Raw genomic sequence first — 21,136 nt, forward strand, 5'->3', positions numbered from 1 at the left:
CGTCCTCAGGTCAGTGGAAAAGTTTTTGCCTTCGTTTGGTACTTGATCATTTTACGCGCATTTTACGCACGGATCGGCTGCGCGTAAAAGCCTCTTGTAGACTCATGTCATCATAAGAGTAAAGTCAGACTGTTCACCTTCACTGGCACGTGTCTTCTCAGGCGCCCTGCTCCTCTGTATTTTTCTAGTTATTTATGTAAAGTTCATTTGCGCGCTTTACGCACAGTTACAGAGGTGGTGGGTTTTTTTTTATTATTATTCCAGCTGACCTCGGTCATCATTCATGGAAAATCTGACGTGAACACAAATAGTTTCCACTTAAAAAAACAAAACAAAACAAAACAAAAACCTGTTGAGTCTAACGCACAGATTTGTTTTCTTACCAAAGGAGTTCCACGTCTCGTCCGTGTCACTGCTGCGTCCGGTTACCGAGGCCGGAGAGGAGCCGTCAACATGTCCCGCTTTGACATGAAGGAGTTCGGGGAGGCTGGACCGTTTTTGCGCAAATCCGAGCTGGAGCTGCTGGCGGCGCAGACCATCGCCTTTGACGGTAGGCCCGGAATGGAACGACCCCCTGATATGTTTGGATGAGAAAACTACTGGGTTTGTCACTGAATCTCAAATGCGCGTGTGTAGGAATATAAGGTTTAAAATGCACCTGATTGTGTGAATACTTGTGCTGATGCAGGTTTATTTATTTCATTCAAATATCACTGCATTTAATTACAGATTTATGGAGCTGGTTCATTCATTTACTGGGTTAATATTTTTATGTTTATGGAAAATTAATATTGCCATTCGACTTATTTATCTCATTTTAATCATATTTAATTAATAAATATAAAGTATAATATAAAGTCGTTTACGCTGACTAAAAGTTTTGGGGTTTTTTTTAAAGTTGAAACTGTTTTCTTTGTTGAAATAAACATTTTGCCAAACTCACTGATTTGTCAAATTCTTTATAGTTCCTTTGGTCATTAAAGGTTTATTATTGGACCTTTTTTCAACATTTCAGTTCGTTTTTCTCTGAAACATCCTCTGTTCTTCTAGGGAAGAAACGCGCCTGGATCCCGGATGAAAAAGAAGCTTATATTGAGATAGAGATCAAGGAGCTCAGCGGTGATAAAGTCATAGTTGAGACCAAAGACAGGAGGGTAAGTGGACACTTGGACCCGCTCTGGTTCTCATCACTTTAACGCATACCGTGCGTAAACCCCCCTCCCCCCCCCAGACTCTGACGGTGAAGGACTGCGACATCCAGCAGATGAATCCTCCAAAGTATGACATGATCGAAGACATGGCCATGCTCACGCACCTCAATGAGGCCTCCGTCCTGTACAACCTGCGCAGGCGCTATTCGGCCTGGATGATCTATGTGAGTATCCGGTTCTGGACCGGCCCCGGTACTTTCCCCAAAGGTCAGGATGATCCTGATTGAGTTACAGCCCGACTGGGACCAGCAGCCGCAGATGGTTCTGGTGGGTTTGGACAGTTGGGTTCTAATGGGGGTTCTGTTTCTGCAGACCTACTCTGGGCTCTTCTGTGTCACCGTCAACCCGTACAAGTGGCTCCCGGTTTACACGGCCCCGGTAGTGGCCGCATACAAGGGCAAACGGCGATCCGAGGCGCCGCCGCACATCTACTCCATAGCGGACAACGCGTACAATGACATGCTGCGCAGTGAGTGGCGCACTACACACAACACACAGTACACAACACAACACAATACACACTACACACTGTACAGTACACACTACACAATACACACAACATAATACGCACAACACACAGTACACACAACACAGTACACACACTACACACAGTACACACTGACAGACTGGCACACGTATCCATCATCTTAAACTTTCATCAGTCTCTTGTTGAAGTGTTTAAATCTTTTTTTTCTTTCTTTTCTCTCCTTCAGATCGGGAAAACCAGTCCATGCTCATCACGTAAGTTCCCTGTCGTTACAAACCAACACTAATAAAAGTCCCACATCATCCGTCTGAGCTCATACAACACAAACACACACACACACACACACACACACACACACACACACACACACACACACACAGCAGCTTGACTTTTTTTTTTTCTTGCAAAATTTTTTCAATTGGTCACTTTTTTCTTTTTGTGTCCATTGTTTAAGTCAAAGTGCATTCCTTATTTTTTTGTTTCTTTTACCAGTTTTGTGACTATTTTTTCCTGCACTATGTTATTTTTCACACTCCTATAGCGGAGAATCCGGTGCTGGCAAAACTGTCAACACGAAACGTGTCATTCAGTATTTTGCTATTGTGGCAGCTCTGGGGAAACCACTGCTAAGAAAGGAGTAAGGCCCACACGGCAACCCCCCCCCCCCATTTTGGTTTCCTGCTCCCCTTTTTCAAGCTTTTTTACCCCTTTTTTTGCTGTATTTTATTTTTGTTTTCTTCATCTTTTTGGTTCCCAGGAGTCATTTCTTGTATCTATGAGGGAAGGAAGCTGCCCAAATATTCACGTGCATAAGATAGATGTGAGTGCATATTAGTCTGTAGATGTGCAAAACTAAATATAGTTGTGCAAAATATATATATAGTTGTGCAAAAAATAAATAGTTGTGCAAAAAAAATGAATATAGTTGTGCAAAAAATAAATAAAGTTGTGGAAAAATAAATATAGTTGTGCAAAAAATAAATATAGTTATGCAAAAATAAATATAGTTGTGCAAAAAATTATTACAGTTGTGCAAAAACTAAATATAGTTGTGGAAAAATATAGTTGTGCAAAAAATAATTATAGTTCTGCAAAAACTAAATATAGTTTTTAAAAAATAAATATAGTTGTGCAAAAAAAAAATACAGCTGTGCAAAAACTAAATATAGTTGTGTTAAAATAAATACAGTTGTGCAAAATTAAATCTAGCTGTACAAAACTAAATATAGCTGTACAAAAATAAATATAGTTGTGCAAAAAAGAAATATTGTTGTGCAAAAAATAATTATAGTTGTGCAAAAATAAATATTTGTAAACTGTTGAATGAGTTCAGTCATACATTAAATGTATTGTGAGTATTTGATCAGAATATGAATAAGTTTAGACAAGAATTATGAACAGGAAATTCAACTGTACGATTGTTGTTTCTGCATCAGGAATACGAATTCACCGACGTGACTCTACTGTCAACTAGTGGTTCCAGGCACAACAAACCCTGCCCCTCACACTTATTTTGTCCATTATAAATAAATGGGAAGATTTTTAAAAAACATAAAAATGTTGAACTTTGACCTACTTTTCCCAAAATGTAATCACATCTATTCTGGGTCACTGGTAATCTATTAACCCAATGTGGTATGAATTCAACCAATAGTTTTGCTGCTAAAGTGTGAACAAACAAACAAACTGAATAAAAACAACACCCCTTGGGGTATGTGAGGGGGTAATCTGTCACCACTTCACAATCTGTCACCACTTCACAGGCATTATTTCTGGATTCATGGATTCTCAGACTGACCATGAGTTCAGGTTCCAGATCAGGTCCAGATCAGGTTCCAGATCAGGTCCAGATCAGGTCCGGATCAGGTTCCAGATCAGGTCCAGATCAGGCAGGATAACTGTCTAAGATGGATGACCAAGTCATAGAACCAAACCAGGTCCAATCCAACCATTAGTCCATAGTTCTGTTCCAACTATAGAAGGAACCTGAACTCATGGTCAGTCTGTGAATCCATGAATCCTCTGCCCCAGAAATAATGTTTGTGAAGTGGGGATGGATTTTGGACTGCAGAATCACGTTGGTGAATTCATATTCGTGATGGAGAAAGACCAATCGTACAGTTGGATTTCCTGTTTCTAATTCTGGTCTAAACTTATTCATTCATATTCTGATAAAAACACACAATACATTTAATGTCTGACTGAACTCATTCAACAGTTTACACAGATTTAGACTAATATGCACACAGATCTGTCTAATACATATGAACATTTGGACTGGTTCCTTCATCCATAGTGTCCCTTTAAACCCTGTCCATACATGTTCTTTGTGAACTTCTGAATGTGAGCGCTGATGACCTCCATGTGTTTCCCCTCATGTGTTGTGTGGCCCCTTCCAGCCACCTGACTCTGCTTTCTTATTGATTTTTCATTGATGCTCCCCTTTACCTGACATTTTTCTCTCTTTTTGAATATGAATTAACATTTGCAATTTTTTTCCCATGATCCCTTTGCTGAAGTTTTTGTTTTGATTTTCCTATGTGGTTTGATATTCATTTTTCATCCCTTTTTTCCTGCGTTCTCCACACATTCATCATATGAAACTGTTTTTACCTCAACTTTAACAACCACTGCCTAATTTTCCAGTCGATCATGGTGTTCCATTTTGTTTGTCGAAGAATAAGTGGGTTAGAAAACATTTCTTTAGAAATAACACAGTTTTTATCTTCTTCTTTTACAGCAAAGTCCTGCAACTAAAACAGGGGTAAGTTAGAACTCTTTAACCCATAAAGACCCAAATGTCCACCTTAAACCCTCAAGACCCAAACGTCCACCTTTAACCCTTAGAGACCCAAACGCACACCTTTAACCCTTAAAGATTCAAACGTCCACCTTTAACCCTCAAGACCCAAACGTCCACCGTTAACCCTTAGAGACCCAAATCCACACCTTTAACCCTTAAAGACCCAAACATCCACCTTTAACCTGTAAAGACCCAAATGTCCACCTTTAACCTGTAAAGACCCAAACATCCACCTTTCAAATCCATTTTGCATAAATTTCCATTCCTTGCATCCTGTTGGACATGACATTTTACTGAAACTGTTCCACCAGGGGACTCTGGAAGATCAAATCATCGAGGCAAACCCCGCCATGGAGGCGTTTGGAAACGCCAAAACGCTAAGGAATGACAACTCATCCCGTTTTGTAAGTGCTTGTAAATTCCATTTACGTATTTATTTATTTTTCAGTGTAAACTGTATCTGTGCATGGGGTCAGTTCCATGCGTTACTGTTGCAGAACTTCAAGTATTTGCATTTACTGTCATTTTCCTTCAGGGTAAGTTCATCAGGATCCACTTCGGACCTACTGGTAAACTGGCCTCATCTGATATTGACATATGTGAGTTCATCAAACAGTATATTTCAACTCTGTACATTTTCTGTCCGGATTTGTGATGACTATGGAACTAACGGTTTTCTGGAAAAAATCAGATCTTCTGGAAAAATCCAGAGTGATATTCCAGCAGCCTGGAGAGAGGAGCTACCACATCTACTATCAGATCATGTCGCAGAAGAAACCAGAGCTGTTAGGTCAGTCCTCAGTGGTTTTATGACCATCTGTGTGTTATCTGTGACTGTATTCAGCACATATGAGGATCTAAAGCAGGGATGGCAAAGATGAGGCCCGGGGGCCAAAACCAGCCCACCAAAGGGTCCAATCTGGCCCGCCAAGGGGTCAAGTCCGGCTCGCCAAAGGGTCTAGTCTGGTCCGCCAAAGGGTCCAGTCCGGCCCGCCAAAGGGTCCATTCCGGCCCACCAAAAAGTCAAATCCAGCCTGCCAAAGGGTCTAGTCCAGCCCACCAATAGATCCAATCTGACCTGCCAAAGGGTGTAGTCTGGCCCACCAAAAGGTCCAATCTGGCCTGCCAAAGGGTCTAGTCCAGCCCACCAAAGGGTCCAATCCAACCCCCCAAAAGGTCCAATCCGACCCACCAAAGGGTCTAGTCCGGCCAGTGGGATGAATTTACAAAGTGCAAAAAAGATACTGAAGATATTAACAATCAATGTTGCCAAACTGGTTTTAGTTCAGGTTTCACATACAGACCAATATGATCTAAAGTAAAATAACAGCAGAATAAACTTTAAATAATGAGAAGTGCACATTTTCTTCTTAGTTTAATGTGAAAAAAATAGATTAAATTCAATTTGATTCAATAGAACTTTATTTATCCTTTAGTACATCCTTCAGGAATTTAAGGATAAATAACACGACACTTTGAAAACTATCTTCTCCAAATAAAATGTGAAAGATCTGAAATGTTTAAAGAAAACTAACTGTAATTGTACCAATCTTCTGTCCATTCCTAAATGTTTTGCTAATCTGGTCTGTAATAAACATGTAGTGAACATGATAAGTTGAGGCATAATATTCTTAAAATTGCACTTATTTTTCTCACAAAACTTCAATTTTTTCAGGTTATTCACATCTTTTCTGTGAAAAAATAGTCTGTAAATGAAAATATTTTCATAATTTAATGTTTTTTATTGCACTAAAACACAGAGAGTAGACTTGTCATTATTTCTGGGCTCTTTTTCTATTATTGTACTGGTCCAGCCCAGTTGGGTTCAAATGGTTCTGTATGTGGCCCCTGAACTAACAGGAGTTTGACATCCATGTGGTGAACTGCTCCACAGACATGCTGCTGGTGTCCTCCAACCCTTACGACTACCACTTCTGCTCCCAGGGGGTGACCACAGTGGAGAACATGGACGATGGACTGGAGTTGATGGGTACTGATGTAAGAGATGGAACCCCTGTCCTTCAGCTGTGGTCAAGTGCAGATCACTGTTCGTCATCATGTGTCACATGACCTGTTTTTGTCTCCGTATAGCGTGCCATGGACATCCTCGGCTTCCTGCCCGATGAGAAGTACGGCTGCTATAAAATAGTCGGCGCCATCATGCACTTTGGCAACATGAAGTTCAAGCAGAAACAGCGTGAGGAGCAGGCGGAGGCCGACGGCACTGAAAGTAGGAACCAGTCACATGAAGCAGGGTGTTTGGAAGTCTGACAAAGTCTGGGCTTTGGTGTGAAAGTCTTAATAAAGTCTGGAAAAAAGTTCCTCTCTTAGTTGAATTTCAGAGTCTGGTCAAAGGTTATAATCTGTAAGATAAGAAATATATGAAGAAAGTATAAAAAATCTGATCTGATTTAACTGGTCTGTACCAGAATGACTCTTGTGAAACCTATTTGTGTGATGTTCATGCACTTTTGTGATTTTCATTGGTTTTGAAAACGTTTCTATCAGTAAAACATAATTTACTGTGAATTATACATTTATTTATTCATACATCTATTTAGTTTTCTATGACACCACAGGTACAATCTGAAGTATAAAAGTAGGAGCACAAGTATAAAAGTACATAAAGTCAAAGTCTGGGAAAGAAACAGCAGTTTGGAAAAAGTCTGTAATTGTTATTTGGATAAAGAGTGAACGTTCTTTGTCAAATTCATTAAATGCAGGTGTGAGGCTGATGTGTTGTTGTCGTCCTGTGGTGTTCAGGTGCTGATAAGGCCTCATACCTGATGGGAGTCAGTTCAGCTGATCTCATCAAGGGCCTCCTTCATCCAAGAGTCAAAGTGGGGAATGAGTATGTGGTGAAGGGACAGAACGTGGAACAGGTGAGAGAAATGGAACCCAATGAACGCATCAAATACAGAATAGTTTTTCTGTAGAGTCACTGAAAACAAAAAACCAGATGGTTCCAGGTTCTGTTCTCCTCCATCTGAGGAACGGTCAGCTGATGAGAACAGACACTTAAGCCTCACACCATCAACAAACTAACTCTTCACATGTACGAGAATCTGGTATCTAAGCAACAGGGGCGGTCCATGTGAGTGAATGACAGCTGTGTTCCTGTGTGTGTGTGTGTGTGTGTGTGTGTGTGTGTGTGTGTGTGTGCGTGTGTGTTACTTGGCTGCTATAGGTCACCTATGCTGTTGGAGCTCTTGCCAAAGCCACCTATGACCGTATGTTCAAATGGCTGGTGGGACGCATCAACCGGACCCTGTACACATCCCTTCCTCGTCAGTACTTCATCGGAGTCCTGGACATCGCTGGGTTTGAGATATTTGATGTAAGTTGACCTGGAGGGAACATATTTGTCAGGGAAGTGCAGAGGTAAAGATCAGTGGTTTTGTGCTTTCATGTGTGTGTTTAGTTTGAACATCTGCAGGTGTTCTGTTTGAGTCTCGTCGTGCTAAATTTACAGGATGAATCCACACCATGCGTTCCTGTTCTTCATGCCGTTCACTCTCAGTCTTTCCTCTGAACACCTGTTCTTCTGTTCCTGCAGCTCAACAGCTTCGAGCAGCTGTGCATCAATTTCACAAATGAGAAACTGCAACAGTTTTTCAACCACCACATGTTCATCCTGGAGCAGGAGGAGTATAAGAGGGAGGGCATCGAATGGACCTTCATTGACTTTGGCCTCGATCTTCAGGCTTGTATTGATCTGATTGAAAAGGTAAGAGGTGCCTTTTTCAGAGTAAGTCTGATCATCAGTGATATTTGTTTGAACGGATGTGCTTTTTCTGCAGCCGCTGGGCATCATGTCCATCCTTGAAGAGGAGTGCATGTTCCCAAAGGCCACAGACAACAGCTTTAAGGCCAAGCTGTTCGACAATCACATTGGCAAGTCGCCAAATTTCCAAAAGCCGAGGCCGGACAAGAAGCGGAAGTATGAGGCCCATTTTGAGCTGGTGCACTACGCAGGAGTGGTAAGAATATGCTCAGTCAACACGAGTAAAGGCTCAGGATATTCAGTCATAGTTTTATTCAGAGTTTGTTATAAATTATGATTGTTATAATGTATAACTTTTTTTTTAATATGTGTATTTTTGTTATGAAATGGACAGAGACTATTTTTGTTTTGATATGTGCACCATTACTGTTATGGAAAGGACAGAGTTTATTTTAATGTGGAATGGCTGCTGACAGTCTATCCTTGGTATGTACAGCGATTTAGTGTTTTATGCATAGTGAGAATTTAGTCTGATATATAAGGATTTTTGAGTTACTTATGGAACCTGATAGCGGAGTTTAGAGTAGGTGAAGGATGGGGGGTTATGAGTTAAACTTCATCCCCTCCTTTTCGAATGGTTTACTTTATTTATATAATTCTTTTGCTGTTGATTTTATTGCAAATATTCAAAATAAACAAACAAACAAACAAATATGAATGTTTGCTAACATAGCCCTGCTGTGTTTTCCAGGTACCTTATAACATCTATGGTTGGTTGGACAAAAATAAAGACCCACTGAATGAGACGGTGGTGGCATGTTTTCAGAAGTCCGCCAACAAGCTGCTAGCGTGTCTGTATGAGAACTACGTGGGTTCAGACTCAGGTACAGTAACAACTTTAGCACATATGAAACACACATCAGGATAAAATGAAGACCACGTTGATCACTGACGTCATTCTGTCGCAGCAGCTGGGAGTGGTGGCAAGGAGAAGAGGAAGAAGGCGGCGTCTTTCCAGACTGTGTCTCAGCTTCACAAGGTGAGTGTGACGCCTCAGGGGTCACATGGGGTCACATGGTCTGGGCTAAAGGGTCTGTTGTTGATGCAGGCGGATGCACACAGGGTTTTAAGGTTGTATGAGGAAGTATGAGCGTCAGCGGACAGCTGGGATGGAGGCAGTTAAGACTTGCAGTGATGTTTAGGGCAATGATCACATGAACATCACTTTAAGTCTGTGCTGGCTCCTCCCTCCTCCACATCATGACATGACAACTTTTGGGAGGAAATTTTTAGGCATGTATTTTTGTTTTTGGTAAAGTAAACGAACAGAAGAGTCACAGAATTAAAGGTCATTTTTGTTTTCAGGAAAATCTCAACAAGCTGATGACCAACCTGCGCAGTACTCAGCCTCACTTCGTTCGCTGCATCATCCCTAACGAGACCAAGACTCCAGGTAACGCACAGCCCCTCACATTAGGAGCAGGTCAGATATGTGGACGGAGCTTGTGTTTAAAGCCAGTCCTCTTCAGGGATCATGGACCCGTTCCTGGTGCTCCACCAGCTGCGCTGTAATGGTGTCCTGGAGGGCATCAGGATCTGCAGAAAAGGCTTCCCAAACCGCATCCTCTACGCTGAGTTCAAACAGCGGTAAGACGACAGACACATGATCAGGTCACATGTCAAAGAAAGTCACACTGGGGTAAAGACACTCTGAAGCCATCAACACCCTTTAGTGGATATAGAGAGGTATAAATATCAAAATGAGTACAGATCCATCTGAAATATGAATGATCAGATACGAAGGATATATCCTGTTAATGTTTGGAATGCACATGTTCCCAAAGTCAAATCTATATTAAAAATACTCCAGACAGAATAAAAAGAAAACTAAACATAACACAGTCTGTGAAGGAACAGTGAAATTGTTCTTATACATGTATTGTATATAAATGTACCCTTTTTAAGTTTTATTTTAATCCACACATTTTATCAGGTCTGTTCTACACCATTTACATGACTATTATCATAGACCCTTTTCACAGTGACGTCAGACGACTTCCGTTATGAAGCGAAGCTGGCTATTGCTACATCCGGTTTGAGCCTTTTGAACTGTAAATGCGGGGAACCTAAGACAGCACTCAACAAATCTCAGCGTATTTTCTTTATTTTCCTTGGTATAGTTAGCGATCGTTGCTGTTAAGTAGTAATGTGAAGACATGCATGCTAACCGTCAGGCTAACAAGCAGCAACTACAGCTATAGATAAGGCGATGCAGCCAGGCAGTATCGTATACATGGGTGGGATTACACCACCTAATATTCTGTCAATTTACTGTACATCAGAAATGACTATTACTGTTATTACAAACTAATAATTACCCCTTGGGGATACATGAATTTATCTGAATTGAACTGATAAGTGCACTAATCTGATAACAGACCCCAGGTCCTGGTGTTTCCATGGCCACTTGAATAATATGATCATCCAGCTTCTTATTGACTGAGGCACCTAAAATACTGACATGACACTGGGAAACACACTGAACCCATTGTGGAACTTCATGGGATCCTTCAAAGTCTGCAACCACAGCACAGCACAACAAAAGAGAAAACTGGACCATATAATCTTCTTTTAAATAAACCTGGAGGTGATGAGGCTCCTGGTTTTTACTCATAGACCTATGACAGTATGTTCTCTCTGTGACCCAGGGGTCAACAGCTGTTTAATACTGTTCAAAAACACTGTTTTTTAGGTGAGACAGGGCTCAACATGAGGCTAAACGATGCTAAACTATATTCCAGACATGAATCAGTGGCTAACAGCTGTGAAATAGAACAGTGGATATAGACACAGTTTAATGTTTCTAAAGCTACCGTAGTAAACAGATAACTAATAGATGATCCAGTCACCTGTACGCAGAGGTGTAGTCCAGTGTATGCGGGGGTATATGGAGTATAGCCACTTATTTTTCAGTCAGCATTGGGTATACCCTCTTCTAAATCCCCCTGATGCACACCATTCAGTAGTATATCCGAGTCAAACTGCGGATGGTGAAGCCATGACCCGCCCTACTCTGCCTCTAATTGGCTAGTACTCACTGCCTTCACTGATTAGATTGGTTAACTTTACGCATGAGGACTGATGAGCCAATCAGAGGCAGAGTAGGGCGGGTTGTGCGAAGGAAAATATTGCTAACTATAATAGTGAGCAAATACTCCTGACGGATTTTTGGGTAAACTAAATAGAGTAGTCTGACATGTCACTGTTTCTAAAACGGCGTTTTTCTGGACTTTAAAAAAAAAAAAAAAAAAGAAGAAGCCAAAAATTGAGAGTATACCCGCCTCTCCAGGGACCACTACACCACTGCCTCTTCGTTAACTTATCAGTATCCTAGCATCTCCGCTAACGTCAGAGGAAAGAAGACATAACACTGACCTTCATATTGTTCTATATAGAACTTGTAACCCTTGTCGAGTTTAGAGGCTGGAGTGGTGGATAGTTTTAGTGCCAGTCTATGCACATCTATCATACCAAACCTGTAACTGGAGGAGGGACTGAGGGAATCCATTTGTAAACGGCGCTCACTACCATACCGGAAGTCAGGATGTCCTACTTGGAGCCAAAACGGAAGTTGTCTGACGTCATGTGTAAGGGTCTATAATTATACTGTGTGTACCTATGTTGTCCTGGGGTTACAGTGTTATGGTTTAAGACATACACCATTATTCAACCTGATGGTTAATATACTGAGTACATCAGTAGCATTTATGTTGTTGAAAAGGTTTTATTTATGTCTAAAGAGAGATACTGTATTTCCTCCTCATGTCTTCTGCTCAAACAGCATAATGAGCTGAAGTTTCAAACAAGTTTTAATTATAACTAGTGCAGTGACCCGTGTGGATCCACAGGTTCTAGATGTGGTCGTTTTTATGCTGTTGTGTATTTGTACATGCTGTACCACATTTGTCCAGCAGTCACCGGCAAAGTGTTCTGGACATAGTAACATGACTGTAAAGGATATTGTATTAAAAATGACTAATATCTGACAAAATATTGGTCTGATCAACTTGCCGTTTTTACTAGTCTGTTCACTGAGCAAAAATACATACGTATGACAAACTGTAGGAGTCAGCTGTGTACGGACACACACACAAATACACACACAGAGGCCACTTGGCTTTTATAATATTGATAAAGTGTATTTTCCAACCAAAAACACCTTCCTTCATTCCTTTAACTGATTGTAATAATTCTGTAATATTGTGTTTTGAGAGTTCAGAGTTGCACTGCATTCATTCCATACAAACAGACGATAAAAGCTGTTTTTAAATATACTGATCCTCAGTCCTGAAAGACTGTTGTATTCATTTGTTCAGCTATCGCATCCTGAATCCTCATGCCATCCCAGACGATAAGTTTGTGGACAGCAGAAAAGCTGCAGAGAAGCTGCTGGCCTCCTTAGATATCGACCACAACCAGTATCGGTTTGGACACACAAAGGTGGGACACAATGCCACAGGTGTCAGATGGCTCTTGTTTGGCTCTTGTAGTTTTCACTGTACCGTCCAAATCTGTGTGCCATCAGCTTTTCTTTGTCTGTGCAGGTGTTCTTCAAAGCAGGTCTTCTGGGTCACCTGGAGGAGCTGAGGGACGAGCGTCTGGCCAAAGTCCTGACTCTGCTGCAGGCGGCGGCACGAGGAAAGATCATGAGGCTGGAGCTGCTGAAGATGATGGAGAGAAGGTAAAGGATGACTGTCACCATGGTATGGCCGTGGAGGAACATAGTAGAATGTGTTCCCAGGAAAGACTGAGTGTTTGGAACTGCACAGGAAGGTGAAGACACGGGTCCTAAAAAATAAAAGACACCAGTTGGTCGCCCTAACAGGCTCAATAGCAACACGATCAGCCGCCTGTCTTTGAGCGCTGACACCCGACACCTGGGTGTTCACTCCCTCCTTCTGCTATGTGTGCTATGCAAGGGCAGTGTTATCGGCGTGTGTGAGGCGTGTGCTTGTCCTTGTATGGGTACCAGGCATGTGTGTGGCCCCACTGTTAATAAGGGCCCCTGTCCTTCACACACACACACACACACACACATACACATACACACACAGGTCTCCATCCATTCTCTCCCTCTCTAAATTAAACAATGCTGACGGTGTCCTCAGAGCCAGGTGGCGACATGTGTCAAGTGGCAGCTGCTTGGGCCCTCCCTAAAAATATAACCCCCGGCCCCCTCCCTGGATGCCCCATGGCCCCTGGCCCCTTTTGTCCGCGGCGCCTGTACTTCTAAGCGAGTGCATTGATGGGATATGTGGCGGGTGACAGGGATTAAAGCCTGCTGTCGGACAGAGGGCTTTAGTTTCTAAATAAACGCAGACGCTCACCTTTGAGAGGCACCCGACATGGAGTCATGTCAAAAATGCAATGCCCCCCCCCACCCCCCCCATTCAGTCACCTCCCAGCCGTAACCCCTCTGCACCCCGGTGTGTGCACAGCCACTCAAACTCCCCCACTAAACACTGACAGGAAGTCCTTGACCACTCTGCTCTGGGTCCATATTTAGGGCTGTGAGACGCCATCCTACTGAGACTAAATCAATCTGTGAACCTTGTTTGGTCACAGTCATGAAACATCAATAGCAGCATTAGGTGTATGATTTCATGTCGCATCCCTCTGTGTATGATTAGATACAAGCAGGAGGATAGTTGTGCCAAAAATCAAAGAGCAAGGACAAGTGAGTTAATAAATAAAAGGGAACTTCAGGATAAATCCATCTGACCCTCTGACACTGACAGAACAGATTTGAACTGAAATATGACACATGATCAGAAATGACAGCTACAACTTTTATCAAACAGCTTTTACTTATATATTTTAAAATGGGAATGAGAAAAAAAATCTGATGTGAAGTGGCTGCAGTTTCCTCCTGGGGGGGGTGTTATATGTATATATCTGCTTTATTTAATACAGTTAAATTCTCATTAATCCAAATCTGCTGTAGTTACAATAATTAAAGACACAACAAACCAACAACTTTCATACATTATTAACAAGTAAAATACAATATCTATAAAAGATCAACATAAAGTTCTAGAATAATATCAATGTAAAATATAGAAGCAATTAAAGGATAGGTTAAATTAAAAAAAAAAAAAATCTCTTTCAGTTCAACAAAAGCCTACACTGCAAAAAAAAGCCTGAACAAATATAAGAAAATTCAAATCATTATTGGGTTCAGTGTTTTATTTCAGTACATCTGTCAGTGCAGGAAGAAAAGTACACTAATCAAGTTTTATTCAAATAAGAAAATATTATTCACAGATTATAGAATGATAAAATTCTTATTTAAACAGAATATACTTGTTTCAAGTCTCATAGTAAGATTTTTCATATGGTCTTATTCAGATGTAATGACTCCATATAGATGTATTTAGAGGTAAAACTTCATAAAACAAAAACTTGAATTAGCTTCGATCACTGTCTCATCCACAACTGAGGTGTGGACATTGAAATGTACCTGAAAGGGAAGTTTGGATGATTTAGTTTTCCAAATAAACAAAAAATGGGGGGGGGGAAACCGCATGAACTAAGTAAAAATGTGTTTAGGATAAACAGTTCCTGTGTCCTCCTCACTAATGGAGCTGGTTTTATTCTAAATATTGTTTAAATTAGTTGTAATATCTCAGTGGGGTAGAACAAGAGGAAAATTATTGAAACAAATCAAATAATCTGAACAAGATTAAGTCTAAATAAGTAAATAATGCTAAAAAAAAAAAAAAGGTATTTTAAGACAAATATTCCACATTCAGGTCAGTTTATCAAAGTCAGATATTCCCTTTCTTACAGTGTAGTTCTTGTTGCAATGATGAATCTGCAATTTTTGACCAGGAAAAAAAAAAATCCTCTAATTTTTGTTTGTAAAAATCCAATCACAAATGAGAGATACATAAAGCACTTAACTTCATTTAACTTTTGCTTCAATCCTACATTGGCCTAAATTTATTTCTGATCCAGGATGATGAGGATACAAAGAAAATACAGATGGATGACAAAGATTAGACATCAGTATTGTGGAAAATAGTTGAACTGTTGTGTATTGGTGTAGTTACAGTCCAGATACTGTACATTTACTGTCCCGTGCTTCCATCCTGTTTTCCATGTTCAGAGAGGCTCTGATGATCATCCAGTGGAACATCCGGGCCTTCAACGCTGTCAAACACTGGCCTTGGATGAAGCTCTTCTTTAAAATCAAGCCTCTTCTGAAGAGCGCTGCCACAGAAAAAGAGCTGGCTTCTCTGAAGGAGGAGCTGGCCAAGCTGAAGGAGGCTCTGGAGAAGTCTGAGCTGAAACGGAAAGAGCTGGAGGAGCGGCAGGTCAGCCTGATCCAAGAGAAGAATGACCTCTCGCTTCAGCTGCAGGCAGTAAGTGCTGCTCACAGGTTCACATCTGCAGCTCTTCTGGACCTTCTACTGCATCATTTTTTAAACCCTTTTTTTGTCCTTTAGGAGCAGGACAATCTGGCAGATGCAGAAGACCGCTGTGACCTGCTCATCAAAACTAAGATCCAGCTGGAGGCCAAAGTCAAAGAACTAATGGAGAGACTGGAGGATGAGGAGGAGATGAACGCTAATGTTCTGGCCAAGAAGCGCAAACTGGAGGATGAATGTGCTGAGCTGAAGAAAGACATCGATGACCTGGAGATCACCCTGGCCAAAGTGGAAAAGGAGAAACATGCCACTGAAAACAAGGTGAAGAGAGAGGAAAAGGAAAAGGAGAGAGATTAACTCCTGAAAGAAACCCAACAGCAGAACTAGTGGACTGTACACTGTAAAAAATGAATCTGTACGAACTAATGTGTTTTATTCATTTGATTTAAGGTGAAGAATCTAATTGAAGAAATGGCAGCTCTGGATGAAACTATTCTGAAGCTGACCAAAGAGAAGAAGGCTCTTCAGGAGGCTCATCAGCAGACTCTGGATGACCTGCAGGCAGAGGAGGACAAAGTCAACACTCTGACCAAAGCCAAGGCCAAGCTGGAGCAACAAGTAGACGACGTGAGTTCAAACATCACACCAAAGAACAATAAATCTGTTCATAGAGCATCCAAATATGAACATTTGTCTTCTGTCTGTCAATCAGCTGGAGGGTTCTCTGGAACAAGAGAAGAAGCTGCGTATGGACCTGGAACGGGTCAAACGCAAACTGGAGGGAGATCTGAAACTGTCCCTGGAGTCCATTATGGACCTGGAGAATGACAAGCAGCAACTGGAGGAAAAGCTTAAAAAGTGAGTTTATATGTAACGTTCTAGAAGTTTACTGTCGTATCCATAGAAGAACTGAGCAACAGGAGTTCCCTTCATGTGACTAAACAACTAAACTAAACTAAAATGAAATAAAGGAATAAAGTGTACAATTAAAACCAGTTAAACTAAATAAAAAATAACCAAGATGTACAATTAAAACGATTTACACTAAATTAAAAAAAAAAAAAAAAAAGAAAATTAACTGTACACTAAGCAAGAAAAATAAATGGATAAAATGAAAAGTGCAAAAATGAAAATAAAGATACAAAATACTGTCACATATAATATTCCCACAAAATACTCAATCCTGTCCTAATAACTATTAACATAATTCTGTTTTCTTCCAGAAAAGATTTTGAAATGAATGAAATGAGTTCGAAGATTGAAGACGAGCAGGCCTTGGTCAACCAACTGCAGAAGAAGATCAAGGAGCTCCAGGTGGACGTTGGTTCTGAACCCCAGGTGTCTTTAACACCAACTGGATCCAGTATGTGACTCTAGTTTCTCTTCCAGGCTCGAACAGAAGAGTTGGAGGAAGAGCTGGATGCGGACCGAGCCTGCAGAGCCAAGGTGGAGAAGCAGCGCGGAGATGTGGCCCGTGAGCTGGAGGAGCTGAGTGAGCGTCTGGAGGAGGCAGGGGGGGCCACGTCCGCCCAGATTGAGATCAACAAGAAGAGAGAGGCTGATTTTCTGAAGCTGCGCAGAGACCTGGAAGAGGCCATGCTGCACCACGAGGCTACGACCGCAGCCCTGAGGAAGAAACACGCTGACAGTGTGGCCGAGCTGAGCGAACAGATCGACAGTTTACAGCGAATCAAGCAGAAGTTGGAGAAAGAAAGAAGTGAGGCCAAGATGGAGGCAGATGATCTGGCTTCAACAGTCGAACAGCTGTCAAAAGGAAAGGTAAGGAAACAAACAGGTGCAAACTAGGGCTGCACGATTTGGGCCAAAATGTAAATCCACATTTTTTTCCTCTAAAAACTCGTGGTTCAGTTTTAGTCAGCATGTCATTTTCATGTTCAGCCCACAATGCAATGCACTGATGGTATTTGAAGAGATGAAATAAGACGGTTGTGCTGCTGTCTTTGACTGATACGCCTTCAGACTGAGTTTACAGAGAAGAACGGTTTGGTCTGCATCGGAAACTTCAAAGCTGAACCAATTCCACACAAACAACTTCCTCTTACTATTTTTAGCCACGAACGTCTCACTCTCCTTAGCAAACAGTATTTATTTACTGGTGTGTGGAGACCAAAGACTGTGGAGACTGCTCTCACAGATAGGAGGAGGAGCCAATGGTAGCCTGGAGGAGGAGCCTACGGTAGCCCGGAGGAGGAGCCAACGGTAGCCTGGAGGAGGAGCCAATGGTAGCCCAGAGGAGGAGCTTACTGTAGCCTGGAGGAGGAGCCTATGATAGCCTGGAGGCACATGGCCCAAAAACATGAGAGAGATTCAATTCAATTTGATGATTACCCTTTGTTAAAACATCTTCCTAATTAAATAATCCGATTTTGATTTAAAATTGCTGAATTGTGCAGCCCTACCTGTGACATAACTGAAGAGAACGTCCACACAGACTTACAGCTTCCATCTTAATCTACAGGCTAGTTCAGAGAAGATGTGTCGCCTGTATGAGGATCAAATGAATGAGGCTAAAGCGAAGGTGGAGGAGCTCCAGAGGCAGCTCAGTGAGAATAACACCCAGAGGGCCCGGGCTCAGGCAGAGAGCGGTAAGGAACCTTTATTGGAACTTCCATCTGAAAATTGGGCGTCACAGACCTGTAAGTAAATCATATCTATCTGCAGCTGAGCTCAGCAGGAAGCTTGAAGAGCGGGAAGCCATGGTCTCCCAGCTCCAGCGGGCAAAGAACTCCTTTTGTCAGAATGTGGAGGAGCTCAAGAAACAGCTGGATGAGGAGAATAAGGTTAGCTCCTGAAACAACCTTCAGATGGTTTCAGGGGTTGGTTCCAGTTCCCTCAGGTAATGTTCTACTCCTGTGTCTCTGTAGGCCAAGAGCGCCCTGGCCCATGCCCTGCAGTCGTCTCGACACGACTGCGATCTGCTGAGGGAGCAGTACGATGAGGAGCAGGAGACCAAGTCTGAGCTGCAGAGAGCACTGTCCAAGGCCAATGTGGAGGTGGCTCAGTGGAGGACAAAGTATGAAACTGATGCCATCCAGAGGACGGAGGAGCTGGAGGAAGCCAAGTGAGGGAGAAGGTTCAACGTGTAGGTTGTGATGGTTCCTAATGATGACGTATGTAGAGTAACACTAAAACTGGTCTTTTAGGAAGAAGCTGGTGACACGTCTTCAGGAGGCTGAGGAGACAGTGGAAGCTTCCAATTCCAAGTGTTCCTCCCTGGAGAAGACGAAGCACCGGCTCCAGACTGAGATTGAAGACCTGGTCATAGACTTGGAACGAGCCAATGCTGCAGCCGCCGCTCTGGACAAGAAGCAACGCAACTTTGACAAGGTACCTACTCATCAACATGACATCACAGTGCTTTGGTCCATCTGGGCTGGAGGTCTGACTCATTACTTACCTGATCTACAGAGTCAGAGACACTGTTGAAGACCTGTGTCATTATTCCTTCCAGGTGATGGCTGAGTGGAGACAGAAGTACGAGGAGTGTCAGTCAGAGCTGGAGACTTCTCAAAAAGAGTCTCGCAGCCTGAGTACAGAGCTCTTCAAACTAAAGAACTCCTACGAAGAGTCTCTAGAACATCTGGAGACCATCAAAAGGGAGAACAAGAACCTCCAAGGTACCTGACACTGAAGACACAGGCCTTAATACAGAGTGTAGTGATCTTCTGTTTGTACTCCATGTGCCGCCCCCCCCCCCCCCCCCACAGTCTCTCTATATCTCTATCGCTCTCTCTTTTCTCCTCCTTTACTCTCTCTCTTTAACCCCAACTGGTCAAGGCAGACGGCCATCCTTCAGGAGTCTGGGTCTGCTCGAGGTTTCTGCCTGTTAAAAGGAAGTTTTTCCTCGCCACTGTCACCAATCACAAGTGTTTGCTCCTGGAGGATTCTGTTGGGTCTCTGTAAAGTTGATTTGATTCTGATTTGAACTGGTAAAGCACTTTGTGACTCTGTCTGTGAAAAGTGCTCTATAAATAAAATTTATTTACTTACTTTCCAAAAACCATGTATGAGTTGTATTGTGACGCGAATGACAAGACTGTCCAAAAATGTATTAAAACAAAAAAGGTTAATTTACATCATGTCAGCTCCATAAGCTCTCTTTTTCCTGACTGCTGAGACGTCATGTGACACACATACACAGTGAAGGTGCATTAAATAGCAACAAAGAAAATCAGAAATTTGCAACTTCGCACAGATTAGCTTATGAACATTCATTCTTATTAGCCATCATGTATTGGTTCTTACACAGAGGATGTCTGATTGTCCTCGGTTCCTACTGCATGTTCTATATCTGTGCTTCCTCAGAGGAGATCGCTGACCTGACAGATCAAATCAGTCAGGGAGCGAAGACCATCCATGAGCTGGAGAAGGTGAAGAAGGGTCTGGACATTGAGAAGAGTGAGATTCAAGCTGCACTGGAGGAAGCTGAAGTAAGAAGAGTTCATGTTATGCATGTGTGGGAGGTGGTCTGTACCATGACATCCAGTATTAAGGGTGTGTGTGTGTGTGTACCAGGGCACTCTGGAGCATGAAGAGAGTAAAACTCTGCGCATCCAGCTGGAACTGAACCAGATCAAGGCTGAAGTTGACAGGAAACTGGCTGAGAAGGATGAAGAGATCGACAACCTTCGGTGAGAGTCACTGTCTTATGTTTGTCTGATCTGAGGGTTGGTCCTCAGACTCCTACATACATCCTCCTAACAGGTCCCTTCATCTCTCATTCTTTTAGTCGTAACCACCAGAGAACGCTGGAGTCCATGCAAGCGACTTTGGATGCAGAGTCCAAGTCTCGTAACGAGGCGGTGCGTCTGAGGAAGAAGATGGAAGGTGATCTGAATGAGATGGAGGTCCAACTGAACCACGCCAACAGGCAGGCCGCAGAGTCCCAGAAACTCCTGAGAAACCTGCAGGTCCAGATTAAGGTGAGTCCATGGGGTCTACTGAATGCCTCAAATGTCCTCAACTTTGCTGAAACATCCTTCAGGATGTTCAAACCTTTGGTTGATCTGTGGCTGCAGGATGTTCAGATGGAGCTGGATGAGACTATTCACCAGAATGAAGAGCTGAAGGAGCAGGTGGCTGTGACTGAGCGCAGAAACAACCTGCTGGCTGCGGAGGTGGAGGAGCTCCGGGCTCTGCTGGAGCAAAACGACCGGGCTCGCAAGCTGGCGGAGCATGAGCTGCTGGAGTGCACCGAGAGAGTCAACTTATTACACTCCCAGGTAAGACAGGACAGGAGGGACAGAGTGAAGACAGACAGACGCACTGAGGACATGTCAGTTTGTATATGAACACGTCTGCTTTTGCTCCAGAACACTGGGCTGATCAACCAGAAGAAGAAGCTGGAGGGGGATCTGTCCATGCTGTCCAACGAAGTAGACGACGCTGTGCAGGAGTGTCGTAATGCAGAGGAGAAGGCCAAAAAGGCCATCACTGATGTACGAACACTCAAGTATCCAT

The 21,136-nt window shown here is 42.5% G+C and overlaps 1 protein-coding gene across 1 annotated transcript in view; it reads left to right on the forward strand.

The window, feature by feature from the left end:
• The window catches only part of LOC115419111 (myosin-7), a 25,260-nt gene continuing 4,124 nt past the window's right edge, over window positions 1-21,136 (forward strand). The window contains 40 exon segments of the mRNA XM_075353470.1: window positions 1-9; window positions 389-550; window positions 1,051-1,154; window positions 1,232-1,375; window positions 1,524-1,680; window positions 1,925-1,952; window positions 2,240-2,307; window positions 2,310-2,335; window positions 4,439-4,462; window positions 4,813-4,905; window positions 5,037-5,100; window positions 5,193-5,291; window positions 6,396-6,499; window positions 6,593-6,731; window positions 7,265-7,383; window positions 7,689-7,838; window positions 8,058-8,228; window positions 8,302-8,481; window positions 8,977-9,109; window positions 9,194-9,264; window positions 9,591-9,678; window positions 9,755-9,872; window positions 12,602-12,725; window positions 12,830-12,966; window positions 15,394-15,649; window positions 15,734-15,976; window positions 16,106-16,282; window positions 16,368-16,513; window positions 16,879-16,969; window positions 17,045-17,434; window positions 18,135-18,261; window positions 18,338-18,456; window positions 18,541-18,737; window positions 18,820-19,003; window positions 19,128-19,293; window positions 19,982-20,106; window positions 20,192-20,307; window positions 20,406-20,598; window positions 20,695-20,898; window positions 20,989-21,114. Of these exon segments, the coding sequence (XP_075209585.1) occupies window positions 454-550; window positions 1,051-1,154; window positions 1,232-1,375; window positions 1,524-1,680; window positions 1,925-1,952; window positions 2,240-2,307; window positions 2,310-2,335; window positions 4,439-4,462; window positions 4,813-4,905; window positions 5,037-5,100; window positions 5,193-5,291; window positions 6,396-6,499; window positions 6,593-6,731; window positions 7,265-7,383; window positions 7,689-7,838; window positions 8,058-8,228; window positions 8,302-8,481; window positions 8,977-9,109; window positions 9,194-9,264; window positions 9,591-9,678; window positions 9,755-9,872; window positions 12,602-12,725; window positions 12,830-12,966; window positions 15,394-15,649; window positions 15,734-15,976; window positions 16,106-16,282; window positions 16,368-16,513; window positions 16,879-16,969; window positions 17,045-17,434; window positions 18,135-18,261; window positions 18,338-18,456; window positions 18,541-18,737; window positions 18,820-19,003; window positions 19,128-19,293; window positions 19,982-20,106; window positions 20,192-20,307; window positions 20,406-20,598; window positions 20,695-20,898; window positions 20,989-21,114 (5,298 nt within the window). The 5' untranslated portion in view covers window positions 1-9; window positions 389-453.

The sequence above is a fragment of the Sphaeramia orbicularis genome, chromosome 5 (assembly GCF_902148855.1).
Source record: "Sphaeramia orbicularis chromosome 5, fSphaOr1.1, whole genome shotgun sequence".
Taxonomy (NCBI): Eukaryota; Metazoa; Chordata; class Actinopteri; order Kurtiformes; family Apogonidae; genus Sphaeramia; species Sphaeramia orbicularis.